The sequence below is a fragment of the Ammospiza caudacuta genome, chromosome 3 (genome assembly GCF_027887145.1).
Source record: "Ammospiza caudacuta isolate bAmmCau1 chromosome 3, bAmmCau1.pri, whole genome shotgun sequence".
NCBI lineage: Eukaryota > Metazoa > Chordata > Aves > Passeriformes > Passerellidae > Ammospiza > Ammospiza caudacuta.
Genome location: NC_080595.1, coordinates 77,523,079 through 77,540,636, shown reverse-complemented (window position 1 = coordinate 77,540,636; position 17,558 = coordinate 77,523,079). Strand labels below are relative to the sequence as shown.

At 41.8% G+C, this 17,558-nt stretch overlaps 1 protein-coding gene across 1 annotated transcript; it reads right to left on the bottom strand.

The window, feature by feature from the left end:
* Window positions 1-2,387: 2,387 nt before the first annotated feature.
* LAPTM4A (lysosomal protein transmembrane 4 alpha) lies at window positions 2,388-15,608 on the bottom strand. The gene is made up of 7 exons (XM_058801104.1): window positions 15,430-15,608; window positions 8,784-8,904; window positions 6,624-6,700; window positions 6,408-6,530; window positions 5,173-5,268; window positions 3,696-3,794; window positions 2,388-3,166 (listed from the first exon to the last, which is right to left on the bottom strand). Exons 1-7 carry the CDS (start codon window positions 15,526-15,528, stop codon window positions 3,092-3,094), a joined length of 690 nt encoding a protein of 229 aa, XP_058657087.1. The 5' UTR covers window positions 15,529-15,608; the 3' UTR covers window positions 2,388-3,091.
* Between the last annotated feature and the right edge of the window lie 1,950 nt (window positions 15,609-17,558).

Below are 17,558 nucleotides of genomic sequence, written 5' to 3'. Positions count from 1 at the left end.
GGGGGAGCTGACACACCGTTCCTCCTTCCAGGCTAATTTAGCATTTCGGTCTCCAGGACAGTATTTGCAAAGAAGTGGGGAAAGGCTCCTAATGTGACCACCGAGGCACGAGGAGCTGCCCGCTCTGTTGCCAAATGTGGCCGAGGACATTTTGGCCAGTTCCTGCAGGAAGTTGCACTGAGCTTTTGGGAAAGCACGGCTTAAGGCTCAAAGGCACCCTCATATCCAGCACAGAGCTTTAGAAGATGCTTTTGCCAAATCTGTATCTCGTTGTACTGCAGTGTGAAAAATACGTATTTTATTATTGGCTTTTCGCAAATTTTAAAATAAATATTATATGTGCTATGTTAGAAAGTTATGTTGTGTTAATTTTCTTAAGTAGTGTGTTAAATACAGTTTTAAGTTATAACATAATGTTAAACTAGAAACTATGCTATGTTAGATACTTTTTTAAAGAAAGGACTCGCACCGAGATAGCCACAGGACACCAAAATCTTTCAGAGAAAAAGAATTTATTGCTCACTTATCAGAAGAAACGAACTTCTTCCTGCCTCGCTTAGCCATGAAGACGCCGTCAGGATTAAGAGGAAGAAGTTGACACTGACCAGACTGAATCCTGTATTTGAATGGAATTTATGCATCATGGATGAGGCGTATGAATATGCAACAGGCTATTGCTTTTAAGGGTTAATCCTCAGTTAACAAGTGTCCTTTTTCGGGCTTATTTTGCCCAGAAAGAGGTAGCCAGACTGTCCATAACTTTGTTTTTATTGTCTCGTCCTAATCCCAATTGTTCAAATTTTTATTACTCTAATTATATTACTATTTTTATAACCATTTTATTACTATTAAACTTCTAAAGTTCTAAAAACAAGCGACTGGCATTTTTCACATGCAGGATCATCTTTTCTGCCATCACCTCCATCAGGGGAACAGGAAGCCTTGATTTACTAGAGGAGCCCCCAGCTGTACAGTATCAGGCAGGCACTGACTCTCTTCAGCTACTTCTACCATGAACGCACAGTAGAAGAGACGACCATCACATTCCCAAAGGCTGCAAACAGTGGCAGGGAAGAGGGACCACCACCCTGGAAGCAGGAGAAACCCACAGGGCAGGGCTCCAGGGGAGTATAATGGTTTTTCTCTCTCAGAAGACACTGCGGCTTTTTTGAGCAAGAGCACATGCACACACACCCCAGACAAATTTCAGGCAGTGCCTGCTGCTGTCACATACTGCTCACACACATGGTCAGCCACCCACTAGGACAGTCTCAGTAAACAGCCCTTGGCATGAGCTCTTTGCCCACTCATGATCAGACACACAGACACTCCCTCACTGCAGAGGAACTCAGAGCAGAGTGTGCTGGAATCCACGTTTGAGCAATACCCAGTTTCAGCTGTTTCTTATACAGCATGAAACCACAGCGGTCTTTCACACACATCCCACTCCAGTCACACTGAAGCAGGCCGTGGCAGCATCTAAAGATGCTCTGGGTTTGGAGCCTCTGTGGGAGCTCAGATCCAGGGCAGCTCCTCAGAATCTGGAAATAGGAGTGCAGCTGCTGGCAGCACTGGGCCCACCCTGGGTACCCCCTCGGGGTAACCACCAGGACAGCACTGCCAGAACAGGGCAGAGAGGCTCTGAGACCACTGCACTTCAAAGTGCTCTCACAGGTGGCACCTGAGTTAATTAAAAAGGGGAAACTACTGCTGGTAGCACAGCCCTAACAGAGCATTTTTAAATGTGTACAGAGATACATATTGAAAATACAGGAATAACCCCGGAAATTATACACTGCAACAATCTGAATCCATTTTCCCAGAATTTAACACCAGGTAGCTCTTCTCTTCCAAAGCAGTAAAGTGTTTTATTTCTTCAGCCATACTGAATCGTTAAATAAGTTTTTACCTTTTTACAGCTCTTGCTACAAAAGAGGAAGAGTGGAAAGTTTTTTGTACCTTGGTTTTTTGGTTTGGTTTTTTTTGTTGATTGTAGAAGAACATCACTAAGTTATGGCATATCTCCAACAACTCTGGACATTTTCCAATGTAAATGTTGCAGTCCTACTGGGTGTCTGTCCTGCTTTTAATGCCTGAGCTGACCAGACATCAGATTTCCCCAAGGGCTAAGCCTCCAGTACAATTCCCTTTTCCCAGTTCATGGGTAAGTACCAATCAGACAAGGGGAAGTCATTCAAGTACTTGAAATGCAAAGGCTTTAACACAGGACTGTGTGCTGGAGAGAATCCAAGTTCTCCAGCCACATAAGGACTTCTACTGAAGCATGGATCAACCACTAAACCTGCAACTAAGTATGCTGGACTGTCTGCAGCACACTGAAGCACTTAAATGAAAAAGTCACTAAAAAGATCAACCAACACTACTGGTAAACATTTTGTAAAAGATTTATTTAAGTATCATTTATCACAAAGAGGAAAATACATAGAAGATTAGAAGCATGCAACCATCTTCCACATTTCTGTTTATATTTCTTGCATTCCCAGCTCGTTGTAATAGAACTCCTGTGCCACCCTCACTTGTTCCTCAAAAATACTGTTTCAAGACAAAGGATAACCAAAAAAACCACAATAAAAGGTAAGATAACATATGAGAAAAGTGCAAAGTAAAAAAGTCACATATATACCACATTCAAACCCTTCCCCTTCCAAAAAATGGATAAAGGCAAACTGTCATTTTGCTGCACGATCAGATTGTCTTTATGAACTACTTTACAAAAAATTAATATAAATTAAGGGCATAATCCTGCAGACACTTATAATCACAGCTAACTTCAATGAGAGTGGCTCAATTGGTATTATTAAAAGCCACAAGTTAGTCACATGCATAAGTTCTTGCAGGTGTAAGGCCCTAAGGCAATAAAATGTTTAAGAGCATTAGGGAGAACAAAAATTAAAGCGAATGAAATCACTCTCAGATGTGTGTTGCTTAGTAAGTTTATATCAAACATATTTTAAACAGAACAGTTTGCTCCTAAAGCCCTGAATATTTCTATTACTTAAGCAGTTTTGCAAGATTAAAAGACAAAACCCCCAGGAAGCTGGTACAGACGTTAATGAACATACAAATTGCTTCAGGCAGGTATGTAGGGAGGTGGAGGTTCCTTCTCAGGCATCTTCACTGCCATTTCATAGGTTGGCAGAACATACTAAGGAGAAGACATTTTGAAGTGATTAATGCAGGAGATTTCAAAGGGAAAAAAAAAAAAAAAGAGAAAAAAGAGAACAAAAGCATACATGGCTCATCAGCAACTTAATCCTCTGTTGCAGGCAAAGTTATTTTAAGAATTTACTGCTGTTCCTAGTAAGCAAATGAGGAAGTGAAAGAAGGTGCAGGAGCAGTTTACTGCTCTGCTGAGCCTAACCCTTGGTCCTTTATTCCACACCCCACTGCATCTTGACTTTGCAAAGCAGCAAGGAAGGTTTGGACTGGTGCAATCAAAACTTCCCTCTACCACAAGAAAAACATTCAAAGACTTCTCTCTAAAGACCCTCCTTTTAGACACTCAGAATTTAGCTAAGAAATAACCCACCATAAAATTAGCTGCTTTATAATTTTTTATCTTTCCAGTCTTTCGTTAGAAAGATGGACAAGGCTTGGAAACATACATGGATATGGCGATTTTCTACTTCAAAATTAATGATACTGCTTCCTTTTATCTTAAAACAAGATTTTACCTGTGGAGGAGCTTCAAAAGCAGGGTACACAGCAATCTCTGGCAAATTTCTGCTGATGATGTATTTATAGCAGTTCCATACACAGTTAATGAGATATGCCTGAAAGAGAGATTTTTCTTTTAAACACCTCATAAGCATTGGCTGATTCAGAAATTAGATGTTGTATGACATTCCTATGATAAAGAGGAGCATACATCAATTTAGACAACACATATCTGAGGAATGGTTGCTATTTCACAGACCTGGCCACATACCTATGTTGCTCTCCATTTTGCATTCACAGTGACTCATAGAGGATGCACCACACAGGTTTTAGCAAAAGAATTCACAGATCCATTCAACTAATCTCTGTCTGCCTGAGCAGTGCTAATCAAATTAATCCCCAACTGGCTGATGCTTCTGTGGATCTCAGTCCAAGCCTGCCAGGAGGAGGAGAGGCCAACAGTAGAATCCCACTCCTCCCCCAGTTAGCACTATTGCTCCAACTAACTGCCAGTGCTAAGGAGAGGGCTCAGACACACAACTGAGGCAGCAGGGAGAGGGTAGAGCAGTGAACCCTGAACTTCGAGTCAACACTGACTGCTGCAGAAAGAAACATTATCATGATATGATGAGGATTAGGGGTTTTTTATTACTAATTTGTGTAACATTAACTTTTCCAAATCTCTCACTGACAAGTTAGCACTGTTGTACCTAAGGTACCAAATTTCCCAATCAATACACAAGTGCTACCTACTGTATTAGGCTTTCACTCTCCCCAGTTAAACATTCCTCTTGGAAAAAGTATAGAAAATCAGTAAAATTATTTTTCATTCTTTATTTTTTTCTGAAATGCAACCTGAATGCAATAAAGGAACAGTATCATGGCCAACGTCTATTATAAATACATTTCTCTAATATGCTTTGTCTACACAAGAGTTTTTGTAACCCAAATGAACGCCTCATTATTTAGATCTTCAGAAAGAAACTGCTACTCTTCAGAAGGGAGGATGATCTCAAATTAACTTATACATTTCCTCATTCCATCATCTTCCTTCCAAAACTTGCATTCTGGTTTGTTAGGCACAGTGAGAGATTTCAAACATCTGGTTTAGTGAGAGATTTTAAACATTTTGTTTAGAAACTTGCATACATTAACTCAATATTATTTCACTACAAGCTTAATTACAAATATTATAATTATCCCCACATAGACAAAAAGTCTTTTTGCATTCCTCCTTTCTACTTAGGAAGGGCAGAGCTGCATAAGCACACCCCACTGCACACACACAAGTTAGGTGAAGACACCAGTACACAACAGATTAGACCTAAGTCATACTGGAACTGAACATCCCAACAATTGTGCTCAAAGAAGTTCTTACCTCAGCATTAAGAAAGCAGCTGGGTTCTGAATTCAGCATTGAGAATTAACTCAGACTGACACCATCTTAATATTTATTAACTCTTGCAACAGACACATGATTAAGTTTTAACTTACCTTTAAAATGATAAATAATACAAAGAACACCAGAACAATAAACAAGAGACAGCTGGAGTCCAAAGAAAGGAGATCCTCTTTGTAAGGAAAATCCGGCTAGTGAAAAAAAAACATGGGGGAAGGGTGAGAAAGGGAAGAGATAAGAATGAACACTGCACAATCAAATATGATAAAAAAAAATCCAAACTTCACACCAAATGAAACAAACCCTTGTGTAAACTACTCCTCTGAAACAAGAAGTTCTATTTCTAATAAATTTCCTCTTTATCCTCCCACAAAGCAGAGTATTTATCCTGTCTCTGTCCCACAAGAACAGATCACTACAGTACAGTCTGTGTCCCTAGTCACTTCATCAGTCTCATGCTAACACAGATTCTTCTTCACAGCTGCAGAACAGTGTTTGTACTCACGGTCCTCTACAACCTAATGACTTACTGTTAATTACATCCTGTCAGTCCAACCTGTAACACACTGGTGTGCAGTGTAAGATGTCACCCCAAACTTGGGGGAGCAAAAACAGATCTTCTCCAAACCTGTCTCTCTTCCTTCCCTGACCACAGTAACAAAGCCTCTCTCAAACATCGATCTAAGATTTCATCTGTTTTAAAAAGGACTTGCTTTTAAACATCTACTTGAACAAATCACAGCACCAGCCAGCCAGAGCTCACGGTCTGTCAATGCAGACACTACATTCTATGCATTGACTCTTCTTGCAGTTAAAACACAGGCAGTGTTAGTGAGAACTCCACTGCAATTTCCTTAGAAAGTGCTGCTGCAACTTGAGAAGAGACATACAGAATGTAAAAAGGAAAGCTCGGATTCCATGTGTAATGCTATGGGAACCCTCACCTATACTTCTCTTCCTGTCCCCTACCAGATAAGAGTCAACACATTTTTAATCTGCAGTAGCAAATTTGCCACTGAGCTCCACTGCTTAAAAGGCACAGTTAAGTGTGTTAAAGAACACACTTCCAAGGCAAATGTAGTCAACACAGTTTAAACCAGTAGTTCCCATCACAATTCTTTCCTTACTCTCCTTGGCTTTCCTTTTAGGGAGCAATGACAACTTTAACTCTTCCACCTCTGATGAGCTACCATGCCCATAATAACCACCTATGGCTGCTGCAGGCTGAATTCCTTTTTCTTATGCAAAGGGAAGTGTAACTTGGTCACTGATCCAATAAAAACAAACTTTAATTTCAAATGTAAAATATCAATTTGAGCTGAATACTTACCAACTGATCCAGGTAATCTTTGATTCTGGGCAAGTAGGTTAGAGAGCTGATGGCAACCAGACAACTGAGCACAAAGTCAAAGAGTTGGTAACAGAAAAATGGTATCAGCCAGCCTACACGATGCTAAAAAATAGAAAAAAGGAGCAGTACATAAATTATTTAGTTTAAAAAAAATCAAGTAGCAACTCTAAAACCATGTATTATAAAAATACTTACAGCAATGGCACCATACACCATCATTGCGCTGATTGTGAACATGAGGAGGGAGATAGCAAACAGAACACAGGCATTTTCTGCATTAAAAAAACAAAAACCAGTAAGAATCAGTCATTTCCTGGAGTTGTCACACTGCAGCTGACAGGTACCCAAGCTCTGTCCATTACTATGATCTGTTCTCAATTGACTCATCCATGCCAACTATCAGTAGCAGAATAGAGTAATTCAGATCCTTCCTTACAAAAAAAGATCTGGTTCAAGAAAACCTACTACTGCTTGGAAAAATCCCTCTGCCTTAATCAAAAGCCTGACTGAAGTCCAGGAACACCAATTAGAACCCTGACATAGTTTGACAGTAATGCACCATAATGATGCTGATTTGTAATATGTGTCAGTGCTGAAACTATGTGAGTGATTAACTTTACAACTGGACAGAATCTTAAGGGAAGCTAACACACTATCAACCTTTACACTTGAAAATGGTTTGGTTACATAATTTGGTCATTGGCAGTGGGAGCAGCACTGCTCCTTCAGTAACACTAAGGAAAACAGGAAATCACTGTGTGGAAGGTATCCCACTACTTACAAGAAAAGGCAGTTGAACAGAAACCAATTTGTAGCAAAATCCAGGACACTCATGGAAGCTGCATGATAAAGATTCTCCTTGCACATCACAGTTACTGATTACAGAAGCAGAGCTGCTTTCCACTAGTTAGATTAAACTTCTTTTTTAAACACAAAGAAACCAGCCTGAGAGTCTATGGACATGGTAAATAAATGGGTTTTAGCAGTATTGAAGCCAAAATTTTTTTGTTTTCCTGCTTGAAAAAGATTATCTGAGAACCCTTTCTACTCTGCAAGTACTATCTACATACACAGATGGCATCAAGGAAGAGCTCCCCCATGTCTGAAATGTGTTGATCAGACACAAGTCTCAGCAATCACCAGCGAGTGTGGCTGTCTTCTGAGGAGTTATTACTCACAATATACACTAGTACAAGAATACCTGTAAGGTTCTTTCACACACACAAAGCCCTCCAGCCCAGATCCCAACACAAGGAATAAGAATTTTTAGGTAAAAAAATTGTGATAGATAGTGTAAAATGTGATAGATTTTACATTAAAGAGTGAAGAAAGCACCTTTAGCTTCATATTTCACTCATATAAGCTTAAGGCTACCAAGTACCCCAAGGGCCTTTACAGATCATATGACATTTTACAGACCTCTGCTGTGATTTTATTTAATATCTTAGCCTCACGAAGAATTTGGTCCTTGCTCCCACTCCCATTTCATTAGTAGCAAATGTGAGTTACAGTCACAGGTCAGAACTGACACATCCTCAACTCAGGTCATGAACAATTAATCCAAAATGCTCAAACCAGTTTTGTGCTGTTCTGTTTTGCTGAACCTGACCCTCCCTAAATTTTCATGTAATACAACAGACTGAGGTAGATTAGAAGTGCCATACTACACATTTCTGCATATTTAAAACCAAGAGAAGCAAAGCATATGCTCAAGTTCACAGATACAATAATTAAAAAGCTTGACACCAATTACAGCTGTAAACATATACACTTAGTGGAAGAGTGAAAAGTGGGCATAATTCTGCTCATGGTGCTTTCTCTCATTTATTCTGCAGGTGAAACTTAGAGAAACACTTTGGTGTCAGTCAAATACTTGGCATCCCAATTGTTCCTCTCTTCTTCAAAGGTATCATGGCTTTCTTCTCAGTAAGTTCATATGCAGGAGCTCTAAGGTATTTCGTGATCTATGAAGATGACCAAGAACTCTGAAGAAAAGTCTTTAAACTTGTTTTCTGCTGCTTGTTTTACTGAGTCAGCAAAGATAATTAACGTTTATGGAGAAAGTGAGTCAGAGATGTCCCACACATACTTCAACACTCAAAGCATCAGATGGCCAAGAAATCTCATCACTTGAGATATAAAATGAAGTATAAAATGAAGTTATTATTATAACCCATAAAGCTTTCTTTTTATTCTTGTAGAAGAATTCAATCCCAGAGTAACTGAAGAAAAATTCAGAAAACAAGATAACCATATTTATGAAAAGTCATATGCATATATTACAACCTGGTGTAAGACAAATCCATGGCAGTGCATGCTATATATTCCCATCAGGCAGCAGAGCTCTAAACCTACCGGCCATTCTCTCGGAAGCATAGTAATTTCCAATGACTTCATACTGGATATCAACAGTTGGCACCATGTTTGGATGAGTCACTTCTACTGTCAACAAGATGCCCATCAGCAAGTTCACCACCTGAGAGAGATCACAGTTACCTCAAGGTTAATTACTTTGCAACAGCTGAGATGTTTTTTAATGACCACTAATAATACTTTATTTCAGTTAAAAATAAACTCTTCTCTTTGCATGTATGTGGAAGAAGAAAAAAAAAAAAGAACAACTTACAGTTAAATTTCAAGCTCATTTAATTAAATGACTACTAAAACAACCCAAAGAGTGTGAGGCACTTGCTAGGTTCAATGAATCACCACTGAATAACTCTGCAAATTGAGGGGATGGTAAGATTCCTAGAGATTCAAATAACATAATTAAGCTGACGCTGCCTGATGAATGTACAGGTTTGTGAGCTGAAAAACTGGAAACAGTTAAAAAAGGTCAGGAAGATAAAGGTACAGAATGAGGAATATTTTGAAAGAATTTCTGCTTTCTACAACAAATAAATTACTGGGTTTCTGCCACAGTTCAGCCTTAGTAAGCCAGAGAGATCTTCCTCTGCTTCCCAGGTCACTTACTGAAACCTCACCTTATCAAAAAGGTCTACACAAGCACAGGGGAAGTTAAAAATTTCACACAACGATCAACCCCCACAGTGTGTGCTCACCAGTCTTTCTCCTCCCTCAAGCTGACACTTAAAGACTCCTTCTGTTGCCCCATTTTGGTACACACCAGAAATGTCTTCAGTAAGATCTCAAAGAATCAGAAGTAGCTGAAGTCTCAGTAAAATTGCCTTGACAGCATTTATAAGTACCCAAGGTTTACAGGGACATAGTTTCCGTTACTAGTATCTGGAGACACAAGCCAAAGGTTGCATAACACACAAAAAAACCCCTCATGATGGTCTTTTCTAGCTGCAGACATTTTCCAATCAGTATTCAGTACTGTCACCACCAGCAGCAGGATCCCTTCCAATTAGCCTCAAAATAAAAAGAAAACTGGTTTGTAGTTTCTAACAACTTTAAAATATTTGCCAGGTATTTCTTCTTCTATGGGCATGGTTCCAGAAGTCAATGATGGTGGCAAGTCTATGTACAATTACTGAGGATTTCAAAAAGGAAAAAAAAAATCTGAATCTCATAAAATGTTGAGACTCACAGTTCCTATAACTTTTTTTCCCCCTCATTGTTTTTATTAATTTTTTCTCTTCTTTTTCCCCTGGGGTTTATAGATAAATGGTGATAAGCTTGCTTGCACTTTCTGCTAAAAGAACCCTTCAGTGGAATTAAAGCTGGTAGTGCATTTCACTTTGTAGAAATGCAATCATCTCATCATGTATTACACAAATTTTCTAGAATTTCCAGCTATTTTGAGCCACTTGTATTTCTGTAAGGCATTTTATATAAAACACTGTAGCCAAAACAGCTGGCAGTGAAGAACTCTGTTGAACCATCAATATCTTTAGCCTAGAACTGCACTTATTTTCACCCTCACAGGATACTTCTTAAGGGGCAAACTGTCAAGTTGCTCACCTGCCTTGTTTTCAAATCTTATTTTGCTTCACTATTCATCAAAAATATGGAACACTTTCATCTCCCACCTGCTTCATCCTTCTGTACTCTGGCCTTCTGCTCTCAATGCTCTCTGCATTTTCAACCCTCTTTTCCCTCCTCTCAGTGAGTGAACTGAGAATGTTGGAAAATACCTTTCTGTACTGCACTTGTTTCAAAAAGCCTAAGTCAAGGTTCATGCCCCTGGCAGCTGAAATATTGATCTCTACTTTATAAAGCACAAAAGTACATGCTCAATTACAACTAAATCATTTCTTGTTTATACATAGTCATGAGTTTGACTGCCATCGTAGGCTATCTGCCTCAGGATAAGGAGCAAGCAGCACCTGAATTACTACAGAAGTACTGAAGAACTTGAATGCCTCAGAATTTTGAGATTGTAATTCTCCATCTGTCACTTTCTTTTTTATTTTCACCTTATCTGTTGTCCTAATTCAGCGTACCGAAGTCTTTGGTAATTTCACTAGTTACTGAATGTAGTTTCAAGTATTAAAGGTTTATTTTCTCAACCTGAACTGGTATCCAAGTAAAACAGAAAATAAGAGTCATTCAAAATCCAATCTATTAGAATCAATGAGACCAAATAAAAATAGTTACAAACCAAAACAAATCTAAACAAAAACAAACAACAAACCAAAACCGTGACCAATTAACACCTCAGAGTTTCCAGTGCTCCATTACTACCGTGTACAAATCCATCACAACACTGAGCAATTAATTGAAACTCGTATATTAAACGTGATCAAGACCTACAGAGCCAGAGCCTCTATTTTAACTACTTCATTCTTTCCCAGAAGCTTGACAGCAGCAAGACCACAAGACTAGTTTCAAAATAATCAGTGTAACAGGCAGCAAGAATATGGTTTGGACCACAGAACATTGTTAGAGATTTTAAGTATATACTCACTGCAAATCAAATGTATGTCCACAAATGTCTACATAGAGAAGTCAGAAAAAATGTAACTCATGTATGCCTCAGTATAATATGAGGATTAAACCCATCACCATCTCCCCCTCAAAAAAAAAAAAACAAACAAACTCAAAAAAACCCCAAGCCTGGCAAGGCAGCACTCAGTGGATACTGCAGCACCCTAAAGTAACACCTCAGAAATTTCAGCAGCCTCATTTTGGTTTTTTTTTTTGCTAAGAAATCAAAAATAGTAGTAAAAAAAGTCTGCAAAATGCATGTTCAAGTTCTTATTTAAAAAATAATCCCATTAAGATGAAAATAACCTTAATTTAGTTTTGTAGTAGTTTAAGGAGTGTATTTTACATTTTCATATCTGGAATAGCTAAGTTTAATAGTTTGGTGTAGCTTGTATCAAGATTCAAATAGCTGACATTTCCAATTCTCAAGTAGAAAGTCATAATTTATTACAGAAATATGAGCTCCCCATATGATTAGAACTCAAAAGACTGTGGAACTCTTAAGCAGCATTAGCTTTTTAATTAGTTAGAGTTTTATCTCCACAGTGTGCACTTTATGCCTCATCAGGTAAGTGCTTCAACTCTCTGGAGGCCCGAACATGAAGTCAAGTTTTCCCCAAGCACTCAGAGGGACTTGGGCAAAACCAAGACTTCCTACTTAGAATTTGCTTATATCCTTTCATGAGGGGAAAGAGGGAAATTCCCTTGCACTACTACACTCATTTTCCTTTCACTTTTCCAGTATTTTTTCCCTAGACATGTTTCTAAACGGGGAAAAAAAAAGAAAAAAAAAAAAAGACAATAAGACAATCAAGATGGAGATTCTGATTTGGTTTGATTTATTAACATATTGAAATAGTAAAAACTGAAGAAGAGTAATTTTAACTAGGGTACTTCAGAGCCTCTAGCAGCACCAGCACCAGACTGACAGAAATGAGCCAGTGTAACTAGGCTCGCTCTGGTTCAGCGAACACAATTGCAGAGATCCCCCTCATGCTCCTGCTCCTGCTCAGCAGCAGCAATTGCATCACTGCCTGCAGCCCTGAAGGCAGCAGCCCCTCCCTCCAGAACAATACTATTGGCTTCCATGCTGTTTACTGAACTCTGATCCCATTTCTGCCAGGGCAGCGTTCCTGCTTCCGGTCTCTGGAAAGCGCAGTGCCCAATATGAAACTTCACAGGAAGAAACAAACTTCAAAGCAACACGACTGCAATTATGGAGAGAGGAACAGGAGGTTTCTTTTTCCTTCCTACACAGAACAGCAGTGGGTGTTGCAGAGCTCACCAAGCTTTATCAGACCTGGAACCCAAGTACAATTCTGCCAGAAATGTTCTTAACTTGTCTTTTGGTAAATACACTTTTATGTACTGATATGTACACAAACAGCAGCAGCACACCGACAGAACTGTGCTTGAGACACTCTGCTCACACAGCATCAGAAGCAGACATTTTAGAAAGTAGTCCTGGTTCTCTCTGGACTTGCAGAAGCACACAGCAAGGACAGTGATAAAACTGTTCCAGTGAGGAGCAAAGTTAATTACAGGAATGATTTAAAAGTACACAAATAAGCAAAGAATAGGAAAATGCCTAAAGAAATGGTTATGTAAAAATAACACATGTATTAAGTAGAGAAGTCTTATCTTACTAAAACATCTGGAGTAGATTGCTGTTAGACTCCATTTTAAGTTTGATAGCAAATTCCTTCAGGACTGCACTGCACGAGAACAAAGTTTATATAGTAAATAGCAAGATTTTCAGTAACATAAAACTATTCTTGAACGAAACATTCTCCCCCTCCAAAAAGCTACATCCTTCAAAAAACCCCAACAAAACCAAAACACACACAAAAAGCCCCACCAAACCCACAAACCAAAGAACACCACCCTACACATAAAGTTATTACTATTTGTCCCACTGCAACTTAAAAGCAGAGATTACTTAATTGATTTAGAAATACTTCTCATAAGAACCTGAAAGACTAAGTTAGAGCTATTCTTAAATGGGGCATTAATTAACATGTCTAAAAAATCTGACATGTTCTGGACAATTTTTTAAAGCTTGGCAGAAAGCAATTAAATTTAACTTTCACTGTCAAAAGTGTATTTTACCCTCAAAAAAAGTAATTTATATTTGAATTCTGATTTTGAAGCATTAGGGAAGACCACCATGTTATAACCTTTCCAGCTCAAACAGACAGCTGTTGCCAGACTTTAAAGTTCTCACCCTTACCCAGGTGACAGCTGAGAACTGGATAAAAATATTCAACGCACGGCTTAACAAAGTGCTCGATAGACAGGATTTTTTTAATAAAAACTCGCACCTCTAAAGCACTTTGCATGCCCCCTGCTACCTTGACCTCAGCTCTACTTTTCCCTGCAGCGACCGAGGCTGCGGTAACACGAGATCAAAGCCGCGCTCCGTCCGCGCCCGCAGCCGCAGCCCCACGGGTGCCCGGGGCAGCCGCCGCCGGCCCAGCACCCACTGAGAGACAAGAGAGAGGCGCCGCATCCAGGCAACGCGGGGAAACATAAGCACAGCACGAGAGGTGGAAACTGGAAGCGCTACCAGGTCTGTGGCCACGGAAACATCTCCTGTTCCCCGCCCCAGCAAGCTCCTGGGTTTAGGGACACTCCCGCGAACAGGAATCGCAGTGCGGAAGGCAGCGAGGTGCTTTTGTTCTGGAACAAGGATCACCGTCCCCCTCGCCGTTCACGGTTTGTGCTTTTCCTTCAGGGACCAGAGGCACATTCTTGAACTCCATTCATCAGCACAGGCTGGTTTGCAGGTTTCCAGAAGTTTGATTCTCAAAACTACAATGGACCTTTTCCTTTGAAATGAACTAATAATGGAACTTAATCAGCACCAAGACTTTTGTCCAGTTTCGTTTTGAAAGAGATACCTGTTCCCTAAACTTTTGTTACATTTCCAACGCCCTACCCTCCCTTTTCCTCAAGTCCTGTCTCTCCAGCCACTTTGTTTTGCCTGTACATTATTTTTTTTGCCAACTGAGGGATCAATCTGCATAAAAATAAAGGATCTCCCCATACTTGTTGGAAATAAACCATAAACTCCCCAAAATTAAACCCCCATGCCTCTAAGGGCAGTTTATGTGCATGGCTTCATGGTTTCATATCAACACAAAAATTCGGCATTCTTTGTTTCTTACAATTCGCAGAAGGCCAAAGGAGAACACAGCTTATGATTACAGCTTCACGAGAACAGAAAAGCTATGATGCAACTTTTGTAAACTATCCTCTCATTTTTACTGCCCACGAGGGTTAAGGGGAAGGAAGGATGAGGAAATTACTCCAATAAAGGGGAGTTCAGGCCCCCTTTAAGCGAACCAAGGGAAGTCAGGGCTCCAGGCCTTTAACTTGCTGCTACTGTTTTCACTTTTCTACTTCGCCCTAGTTCAGAATTTTATTTCTAGCATTTCATCCGCACTACCACAGGTCTTCCTCGGAGAGAAAGCACTCACCAGTCAGAAAAAAGGAAGTGTTTAGGGAGACAAATTTGTTTCCACTGCTTTTCAATCACTGTTTCAGGAACAGAATCTGGAACAACCAGGAACTTCCCTTGCCACAAAGTGGGGGACACTCATCTTCCTCTCAGAGGTTACACAGCATTCACGGGTACCTCACCTTATCCCCCTATTATACACCCCGATCTCCTCCCTTACACGCTCAGTACTGTATTAAAGTCTCAACCCCTCCAAACCAAGAAAGAGAAAAGTAACACAATCTCTCTGAAACGTAGATTAAAACACTTTGAACTTTCTCTTTACTTTCTTTTTCCAAACACGACGAGGGAGGCTGCCGAGGGGCAGCAGGACTTCGTTAGCACGAAGGAGACCTCGGGAAAGACGAGGGACTCGAGCCCCGGCGGGTGACCGCAGGAAATCCCCGGGTGCAGCGTCCCCCGACCGCCCCGGCACAGGGAAGGGTTGCCCGGGAAGGGCTGCCCGGGACGGGAGCGGGACGCGCGCTGTCCCTCAGAGCGGCCGCGCGGGCGCCGCTCCCCCGCCCCACCGAGCACCCCGCGCACGCGCGCTGAGCACGGCCCCACCGCCGCCCCTCCAGCCGCCGGCCGGTCGCCCTCGCCTCTCACCATGTACCAGGTGCCCAGGATGATGGTGCCGGTGCGCACATGGCAGCAGCCGCAGCACCGGGTGCTGTAGAAGCGGTCGCGATTCCGCTTGAACGTCATGGCGGCAGCGCGCAGCTCCAACCGCCGAACCCGCCACCCGCCCTCTCCAAGCAGTTCCCGACACCGAACACCGTAAAACCCCCGGCGCACGTCACCGCCGCCCTGACCAATCAACCGCCGAGAGAGTGTCGTGGGGCGGGCCTTTGTTGCCGCGGTGACAGGTGATTGACAGCACCGCTGACCAATCACAGTAGCTCTGGTACCGACGCCCCGCATTCACCTGCGGTGGCGGGGGCCGCACCTGGGGTGGGGGTGGTCCTCTTTCCGCCATGTTGGGCTTTGGCCGCCTCTGCCGCCGGCCCTCAGGCGGGTCTGGCGGGGAAAAGTCCTGTCCTGCCCCGCTCTGCTTGCCTGGCGGACGGGGAGCAGCTCGCCGGGCGTTCGAAGAGCCGGAACTTGGCAGCCGGGGAGGCAGCGAAAAACCTATGGGGAAAGCTGCGTTGTCTAGAGACGTTCCCGTGTGCTTAGCGTGGGTGAGAGGTGGCTCGAATTCTCAGTTCTGAGCCCCCGAGTTCAGGAGGGACATGGAAATTGTAGAGAATGTCCAGAGAACGGCAACAGAGCTGGTGAAGCGGCTGGAGGAGAAGGAGGAACGGCTTAGGGTGTTTTGCCTGGAGAAAAGAAAGTTCAGAGAGACTCTTACCGCTCTGTACAACTCCTGAAAGGAGGCTGTAGCCAGGTGGGGGTCGGGCTCTTCTGCCCCTTCCCAGGCAGCTGGGAACAGCTTTAGAGGACACGGCCTCAAGCTGCGGCAGAGAGGTTTACACTGGACATCAGGAGGAATTTCTTCATGGAAAGGGTGATTAGATGTTGGAACAGAAGTCAGTGTTCCTGGAGGAGTTTAAAGAAAGGCTGGACGTGACACTTAGTGCCATGGTCTGGGTGACATAGTGTTAGGTCATGGTTTGGATTCGATGATCTCACAGGTCTTTTCCAACCTAATTGATTTTGTGATTATGCACAGCCCTTAATTCTAATATAGTAATGAGTAAGTAATGTCTCCTGATGTCCTGATTCCAGCTGGGGCAGTGTTAACTTTTGCAGGTGCCAAGAGGGAGCATGGCTCGGATGTGGAGGTTATTCTGTCCCAGCTCACATCATTGATCATTGCCAGGAGCAGGGGAAAAGGGTTTTCCTATGGAGAAAACGTGGAGGAGGGAGCCGACTAGTATTGTGTATTGGGAGCGGGGACAGGTTTCTTATCTCTCTGATTTCCCCACTATATTGTTGTGCTTCTAATTCTCAACTCCATCCCAACGCAGCGGCAAAGATGAGGGGAAGGGGGAGTGATAGAGCAGTGCTTGGTTTGGGAAGGTCTCAGTGGAGGTCCTGAACTGGGAAGTACCATTATTAAACCATGACACCTGGGCAGAGCATGCGGAGGTCTGCTTTGAGGTGCTGCCAACATCCCCCGGCTTTCGCTGAATTTTGCTGCTGAAGGTTTAGCTCACATGAACCATTTCGCTGTTCTTTTAATTCCTTGGATTAAAGGAATTTTAAAAAATAATATTAAGACTGTGTTACATGCTAAGAGGATATGCCATTAGAGGGAAAACAGAAGAGGTGAAATTTAGTCCACAGACGTGCTTTACTTTGTTGGTGACCCCAAGTCCTAGTCAAGCCCCTGTTGGTGAGTGGGTAATGGAAATACTTCATTAGTTCCACTGAAACCTGTGGGTGCTGCACTTTTGAATATATTAAGTAGAAATAATGTGTGTAAATCCAAGTGCTGTTTTCATTTGTGTATGTGATATCTTTCACCACCACTTAGCGACACACAGTCTCCTGTTCCCACATGGAGCAGGACCTGTATACTTCTCCTGACCCGGTGGTTTCTGGAGAGACCTGAGCTGTTGATGCAGAAGTGCACACAGTTTATTTAACCTTCTACTTGCAGCTGCAAGTATTTCCTTCTTGGCAGTGCACAGTCTGAGACACAGAACCATAAATATTTGCTGTGCCTATATACACCAAGATGCACATCAGTATTGAGTTTTTTCACTTTGAACAATGAGAAGGTAATGGGGGTG